Here is an 8,858-nt window from a genome sequence, read left to right as displayed (position 1 = left end):
GAAAGCAAAAAAGTCTTGTGTGCTGTCAAATTTAACTATGAAATAATTTTCACTGAAAAGGTAATGATTACATTTCATATACACAATACTACTTATCACTCACTGTTATGCCTCGATGTCACTTCGGATGTCAAGAACTGTGCAGATGCAGCACATATTTTCTCCTCCTAACAACTTGGTTATTATGTATAGAAGGCACAGATCGGCATGTTCCACATTTACGTATTGTAGATTACGTATCTTAATAACTTTATCTACTTATTATTTAAAGGTTAATGAAAAAAAAAAATGCATATAGGATGACGCAGACCACTCGACCGTAAGCCATTCATTAATGAACAAGTATTAATCATGTGTTTTATGTTCATCATGGTCGCAGAAATACTTATTACATCGAAATGAACAATCAGTTTTCCAATTTCAGAATCTTCTTATTTTTATTTCTGAAAAACTGGGAATCATATTAAATGACAACGAAATGTTTAAACAACAGTTTAAATATACTGCTATAAATAAAAGGCCAAAATAAAATATTAATAATTCTATATTATTATTTTCTTCTTTTATTATAAAAGTAGGAAGAATTTACATGTTCAATATTGTTATGACAATAATGCAATACAGTTCCTTAAACTCAATTATAACACACAAAAAACACTTTGCCTTTGAAACTTGAACTCAATTTTTATTATATCACCAGGGACAAACATATATGTTTTACCTATGTATGTACATGTTATTCTAATATATTTGCAAATACACACAAAATGTGTACAGCAGGACTTCATACTGTATGTTGTTTCACCTATTGTTTCTGCATCGTGTGATATGTGAATTAAACTATACACTCTAGCCCCTTTTAATTTCTACGGAAATATTCGGCAGTCCTGTTGCAAAATTCATGCTGAAATTCATCGAAAGAGATATCTAAGAACTTAACTAAAAATATCAATGAATAAAAAGAAATAAAAGTACTAATTGACTTTATCGTAGAACAATCTTGTCGAGTTATATTTAGTAATGGGCCATATATTGAAGTTCAAGCTATAAACATTTTAAGAAAATATTTGAAAAACTAACTTCACCAACATCAGACTAGTATAAATTTAGCACTTTTAAACTTTATCTTCTATCTTAGAGGGTATGTATTGTTTAATATTACTTTTTCTTTACTGTGTAAAATAATAATATTAATAAAAATCGCAACTTAGTTTTCGTCTCTGGAAAACAACGCAATTGGTAATATTATATTAATTACGTCTTAGTAAATTGTCGTGTAATAAATTTAGAATGCTCTTATTCTGTTCGAGCAGAATATATATAAAATTCAAAACATTCACATGTACTATTCTCACATAAATTAACTGCCTTTGTTTCCAACCAATACTAACTTAAATAAGTGTCCATAAACAGATATCAGTTCTTTGTATTTGAGATCTACCCCAGGAGATTGGCACGCTTCGTAAAAATCAACGTTTATATTGTCTCTATAGAAAATATTAATTGCGAAATATATTTTAAAATGTTATTTAATATCTCTATTTATGTGGGTTTCAAGAAATTTCATAATAAGAAATTTGAATCAGTATTTTTGAAATTGCTTAGATAGACGTTGTTTTTTAAAATCTTTTGATAAACTATATCTTTAGTTTTAGGATTATAATGATTAATATTAATTGATACTAAAAAGTATTGATTTTGGGTGGAATACTGCTTGTTTTCTCCGCTATACTTCAAAAAACAAAAAGTAAAAATTCCGTTAGACTTTACTTCGAAATACGTATCATCACTAACATTACCATACAAATTATCTGCATTAAAATTTCTGCTAAAAAGATTATTTTAAAAACTATAGGAATGTATTGTTGCTCGTATGACAAAAAATTACTAAAAGTAATATATTTCATCCACAAACATCATAAATATAGACCGACTACTCGACTTTTTATTATGTTTGACAGTGTAACGGTAGTGGGACTTGGTGCAAAGCAAAATAATTAACATATTTGGTTCTTAATCCCTCCACTTTCCCAGTATATTAAGTTAGTACACGGACGGACAGTTTTGCACAGAGATCAAATCAAATGCAGTTACTGATTATTTTATGTTTGTCTTTTAAAAATCCATTTATGAGTGTTTAATGTGCATAGAACTTGGCAATTGACTGAAAAATAATTATACTTTTCAAACTACAGAGCAAAAACAATTTTATATCAAAGTTTTTTAATCTCTTTTTTTAAAAAAAAATCCTTTCTCGAGAGAGAATTAAATTATTTTCTGCATAGTGGATAAAAAGAAAAGCGGTTACACTGTTATATTAAAACATAAAAATAAAGTATCTCGACAAGATTATTCTAAGTAACGAATTAAAATACATACCCGCAAATAAACTTCAGGAGAATTCGTTACAATAATTACTGGCACAATAATGAATTATTAAAATGTTGAAGTTCCCCTATTTTATGTATTGTATCAACTTTCATTACTTTCAGTCCAAATGTGAGGTAATTCCTATCAGACTAGAACTTAAAAAAAAATACAATTTATATGTACACACATAACTAGCAAGTAGCATAATTCCTTTATACAGGTTGCAGAATAATGACTACCACATACAGAATGAGTTCTTTAACTTGAGACTGCAAAATCTCTGGAGAAATAAGTATCGCATTAAAAAAAGAAAGTTTGAAATAGAAACATAATATTTTGGAAGAGGGAAATTCATCTGTGATAAAATTAGCCTTCCTGGGAAATTTTGAATACTAGAATGGGGATCCCTCATTTCTTATTGCAGATTCGGGTATTACGGGGGAAAATAAGTAAATTTTTTATTCGGATTTTTTTTTCTCGATTCGTGATAGATGGCGCTGTAATCAGTGAAAACTAGTTTCACTAGGGTTTCTTCAATTGGGATCCACCATGTCTTAACTGCAGAACAAATCTGCAATAAACAGTACAAATCTTTGGTATTAAACGTTTCCTCGACTCATAATAAGTGGAGTGTAAGATTGCTCTGCATTTGGCATGAATTTAGATACGCCTACAGTGCCAGAGATGTTATCCGATATTCTTTTATATTTGATCATCACTTCTTCAATTGAAAAACATGTTAATCAAGAAGTTGTTTATCAGTTGCCTCATTCGTTTATTTTGCATTATTTTAAAAGTGTATTCTATTTTACATTTTGGATACTATTGACACCACATAAAATTGGGTAATTTTTACTACATTCATGCAGTTGTTTAATTTGTCTAGAACTGCGTTCATTTGTTCTTTTTGAACTTATTTTGCCTAGTTTCATGAGTATGGAGCATTGCAGCAGATAAAATATTTGGAACTAAACCATAATTACCACCGCAGATTGAACTTTGAACATACCACATTTAAATTATCTGAATTCACGTTGAATGTAGAGGAAACATCCACACCACCTATCACGAGTCGAGAAAATGTTTAATACAAAAGTTTTGTACTATTTATCGCAGATTTGTTCTGTGATTAAACATGGCGGCTCCTAATTGAAGAAACCTTAGTGAAACTAGTTTTCACAGATTACAACGCTATCTATCATGAATCGAGAAAAACTTTCCGAATAAAATTTATTTTTCCCCGTAGTACCCGAATCTACAATAAAGAACGAGAGTCCCCATTTGAGTTTCCAAACTTCCCCAAGGGGACTAACAGTATGATAGAGAAATTTCTCCTTTCCAAAATATTAACTTCTTATTTCGAACAAATTTTTCATCCCATGCTTATTTCTCCAGATATTTTGCAGTTTCAGGTTAAAAAAAGAAACGAAAAAAAAAAAAAAAAACTATAATTTCTTCGTTCGAAGTTATATAGAAATATACACGTAAATCTGTAGTTAAAATGATGTATTTCCGGATAATTATTTTTATAAAATTTATTTATTTATTTTTCGTTATTTCTTTGAATTTTCGAATTAACCCTAAACTTCAGATACATTTCAAGTATCAATAAAAATACTAACGTCCACATATATATATATATATAAATGCACATTTATGGTTGTATTACTCTGAGTTAGTCTCTTTGTAAAATGAACTGTTTCCTGTGGAGCCTAAGGGAGCTAACTTAAATTAGTTCCACTAGTCCTACAATATGGTTTGCCCCCTTACTTCATAGAAATATACGGCCTACGGTTTTCACTTTGTCCTCCGTATTTTAGATTTCCGTTAGAAAAATTCTACGTTTACTCCCTGGTTAGTGATGGATCACGTTAATTAGAATGGTATCATTATTCTGCGTATTATCCTGTATCTACAAACAAAACATATTTGAGTATATAACTGTCCATTTAAAGACACTGAACTACTTTTAATTTCTGCACTGAATTTTTCAATTAAGCATATGTATATTCGCAAATTACATACAAAATACAAAATCGAAATCGAGGACGCAGACATATTTACCAATGTAATACATTTTCGAAAGTACATGGAAACCACGGAAACTTAGCATCACTTTTCACTTTGAGCGTTTTACATAGTAGCGTAATAACATATGATACAAAAAAAAGCTACTTTTTATAAAAACTACAAAAATTTTTATATTATGGGGAACATGAAATAGAACTTTTTCCTATACCACAATGTGCTAATCTACATTATCATTAATTCTTCTAGAAACCACAACAAGTATCAACTAAAAGTGACAAACAGAAAAAAAAAAAAGCTTAAAGTAGAGAACTGTCTTCTTTACATAAATTTTCAACAGAAGTTAACTACAGAAGACATAACATATCACTATCATTTTAGCATGTTAATATTTTGTAATAGGACTGCACATAAAATAAACATTGATTTTCCCTGAGAAAAATGTCTTTGTATATTGGATTTTTCTACTATATGATATCTATCTATCTATATATGGCAATAAAATTCTGAGCCACTACAATTCAACCATTTCGTACGTAAAGTTCTCGGTAAGGTCTCTCTTCATTACGAAACTTTCATCTTCATTTTATCTGTTATACATTTTTTTTCTCCCAATGTACATTTTTACAAAAAAGTTTAAATGCAAAATTAAGTTCAACTAAACAATTTCTTTTTGTCCTGAAATCCTCACTATCTCCTGTAAGAAAAAAAAAGTCTTTAGTTCTTACCAGAGTTCCCTTTTTTTTTCTCTAATATAACAACGATCAAGTTCCCATTTTCTAATAACATTTCAAATGTTATTTAACTTAGTTTACCCTAATTTTGATTTGGTGAAACACACAAGAATCACACATGTCACTGGATTATTATTATTATTATTATTATTTCAAGAATTTAAGCAAACGAAATATTTTTCACAAAATGTCAAAAATATATAGAGTTGTTGATGTTCTATTAACAAACACTCACTATTTGCTAAATATTGTTAATGTTCTAAAAATTTTATATGAATCGTGAGTTTTCTCATTATTTATAGTACCTCACTTAAAACTAAGAATGTCCTTTTGTTAATAATTCTTTCTTGACAGAAACTAAGGTAATAATTAAACGAATTACCAAGGACTAACATAGGAAAATCCGGTCGCTAGACTGACTGGAACTCGAACCCACTTCTCATAGCTCTTCTGTGCCTACTGATAATTACTTAGTGCATGTAAAATAATCCCAGTAATTGAAGATACATACTGTTCCGAAATTTATTCCATTTTAACGACTTACGATATCATATGCGGAGTTAGGGAACTCTGTAGAACTAAATTTATTTTTCTGATGATGTTAACTTATTTTTTAAAAGAAAACTAAATTCACATTCACAAAATAACATTTGACAAGCATATTATACACTCTTTGGTTTTCAGCTAGTATGAAAAAGAATGGAAAATGTAAAAAAAGAAAATGAAGATGTATATATATTATATATATATATATGTATGAGACGCAGGAAGACATGAAAGAACATAATCTGTAAAAATGAAAACACATAACAAAGAAGAAAAAAACATTGCCACAAAACAATCTACAACAAAGCCTATTATCTCACTACATAACATCTTTTCTCCTCTTTTGTAAGTAAAAATATATTTTCATATCTATCACTTACGGCAAAAAGAAACCATTACTCCACAATAAACTCAACCAATAACTACGTACAATGTAGCAGGGCTATTTCTTTCTCTATTTTCTTAAGTTACTCTACAGCTTGCTTTTTAAACAGAGTACTAAAAATATCATTCTAGCTAATTAACATACATTATTAAACTGACAGACAAGAAAACTAAGAGAAAATAAGAACACAAGTACGATACTTTTTGCATAGCACTGCAAAATATCTAAAAAATACTACTACAATGCACTTCAGTACTATATTATTACACAGTAGCAGAAAAATAATTATTTCTTCCTTTCAAAAATAGAGTAAATTCAAAATGCTTCTATCGACTTTTGCAACAGGAAAATTGTTGCGTACACTGCAGGAAACTAGCACTTCAGCTTTTCATAATAATGACTTGCATTGTTAATTAGGAGTTCTGAATTCTTTCTTTCGATTATTCTGTTGAGCAACACAAATAACTAACAGAAATTAATGATAATAGTAAAAACACTAAGAAAATTAACAGTAACCATAAAATGATTACAATTTTTTAACGAATCTACTCAGAATAATGAACAAATAAGCTGTGTTACTGATGAAGAAAAGTAAATAATGAATGACTAATTCCATCCTAGTTGTACTTTTATCCTCTTCTTTATAACAGATAATTTGAATACTGCATGGCACAGTTTTCAAAAGAGACAAGATCTACGAGAGATGATTTCTTACTTTTTTAAAAGTTCTATTTCACGAATTTTTTTTTATGAAAACAGAAATGCACTAAATAAAATTTGACTGTTTTCTGTTTGTATCTTGTAAAAATATTTTGTACTTTTGTTACTATGATTTCTAAATCACTTATTTGTTTCTTGTTTTGAATGGCTACATTTATCTGGTCGCGCTGTTGCTTTCTTTTCTTGTCATTTCGAAGTTGGTGTGGTTTGTTTAATAGGAGTGATTGATGTTGATCCATCCTTAGGAAGACCCGGAAATGTAGCAGGAAATCGAAAATTCGCGAGACCAAGTCCTTGTTGCATCATTTCCTTGTACAAATGCAACTGCTCGGTTGGGGTTAAGGACGAAGGCATTTGTAGCGGTGGGAACAGTGATTGTGATGCGGCCAACATCTGAGGATATAGAGCAGCGTAGTAAGCAGGATAGTACGCTGATGATGGCGGTTTCACACCTGGTGGCAAGTAACCGAATAATGGGTGAAAATTGGAACTGGTAATATCGGCAGGTGGGAAATTTGGTAACCGATCCAGTGATGTAGCTTGTTCATTACTATGACGAGATGATGATGATGAACTCTTCTGCTGAGATTTTACATCATTTCCGGAACTATATTTGGCATCTTTCGTAGTGCAACTTATTTTCGGTACTCTTGTGATATCACATGTATTCGTGTCAATCAAATGCGATAAAGTTTTACTACAATTTGGAATGTTCAACGGGACTGAGCTGTTTTTGTTAGATGGTGTCACTGTTACAGAATTCGAGTTATCACAAAGTCTTGCTAAGGAGGAAGGAACAGATGTGGCTTTCTTAGCGGCGGTAGTTGATGATGACTGTGGAGGATTCCTGACAATGGTTATTTCAAGTTTTGGACTCAAGGAATCACTCAAATTAGATCCACAGATTTTTTGGTTTTCTGATGGACGAGATGTCACAGGAAAAGCTGTAATTTCAGCTGTCCTAAATCCTTTTGCCAGATTAACACTTGTACTACTTCTGTCGGAATTCAAAGGTTTCGTGATTCGCTTGATTTCAATTGCACTCCCGACACTACGTTCCAACTTCACTGATAAAGGTTCCGATTTCACACGCAAATCTAACACTTCAATAGCGTTGGACCTATTGCTAGTCGTTGGTTTTGCGTCTTTATGTAGTTCCTCCTTCGGGTCTCGATATACCATTTCTGACTTGGAATAGATGGATCGAGACTGAGTCACGCGTGGTACTTTGGAATACTGCGCATCAACCCGCACATTCCCGTTTAACTTTCCTGAAGACGAGGCTGCACCGCCTGACGATGACAAGGCATACATTTCCAATAGGTTTTTGTGTGATGGAAGATTCTTCAGGTTTTGCACACTAAGTAAGTTCTTATGATTGAACGCCCCCTGTTCACTCGAAGATGAAGAACCAAGTATATGTGACACATCTGGTGTCACAGTAATGGACACCTGAGCCTTTTGCGTATGCTGAATCACAGATGGTCTTGCGGAACCGGAACAGTTTCCTGAGCCACTTGAACTACTACCATTACTACCACTGGATTCAGATGTGGAATTATTGGTGTCCGTTGACAGAATTGGTGTCACTTCCAGGCCACCTTCTTGCAAAATTTCCAGTTTGCGTTTCTTAAGGGCTGGAACAACCGGTATTTTCAGTTTATTGTTCGTATGAAGCTGGGAAAGTTGAGGCACACGTTGGTCTGTATTCGGAAGAGGAGGAATCACAATCAGTTCAGCTTTCTGGTCTAATTTTTCCTCCGCTGATGTGTCTTTTGAAGTCTCTGAAGAACGAGGCACTTTTTTCTCGACCCGAGAAGTTACCGTAGCTTTCTTCACTTCTTCCACAATGACTACTTCTTCTTTCACACGAGGTTCCTCTTTCTGCAAGAAATTAAAATATAAAATTAATGTTAATTCTTACAAGAGTATCTAGGTTCCATTTTAGGTAATTTCTTAAGTCATAATAAGCATAGAGGGCAGTACACTGAACTCACGTTAGAACACCTCATTTAATAACAACGACGCCTTGAATAAAAATCCATAAAAACAGTTATTTCCTTACAATAATATAT

The 8,858-nt window shown here is 31.6% G+C and overlaps 1 protein-coding gene across 1 annotated transcript in view; it reads right to left on the bottom strand.

The window, feature by feature from the left end:
• Nucleotides 1–526: 526 nt before the first annotated feature.
• Nucleotides 527–8,858, bottom strand: part of LOC145689535 (uncharacterized) — a 240,577-nt gene continuing 232,245 nt past the window's right edge. The window contains exon 9 of the mRNA XM_081763712.1: nucleotides 527–8,667. Within this exon, the coding sequence (XP_081619838.1) occupies nucleotides 6,970–8,667 (1,698 nt within the window). The 3' untranslated portion in view covers nucleotides 527–6,969. The remainder of the gene's footprint in view (nucleotides 8,668–8,858) is intronic.

Source organism: Thermobia domestica, chromosome 1 (assembly GCF_964235325.1).
Source record: "Thermobia domestica chromosome 1, izTheDome1.hap1.1, whole genome shotgun sequence".
Taxonomy (NCBI): Eukaryota; Metazoa; Arthropoda; class Insecta; order Zygentoma; family Lepismatidae; genus Thermobia; species Thermobia domestica.
Note: the sequence above shows the minus strand (reverse complement) of the source record. Positions and strands in the feature narration are given on the sequence as shown.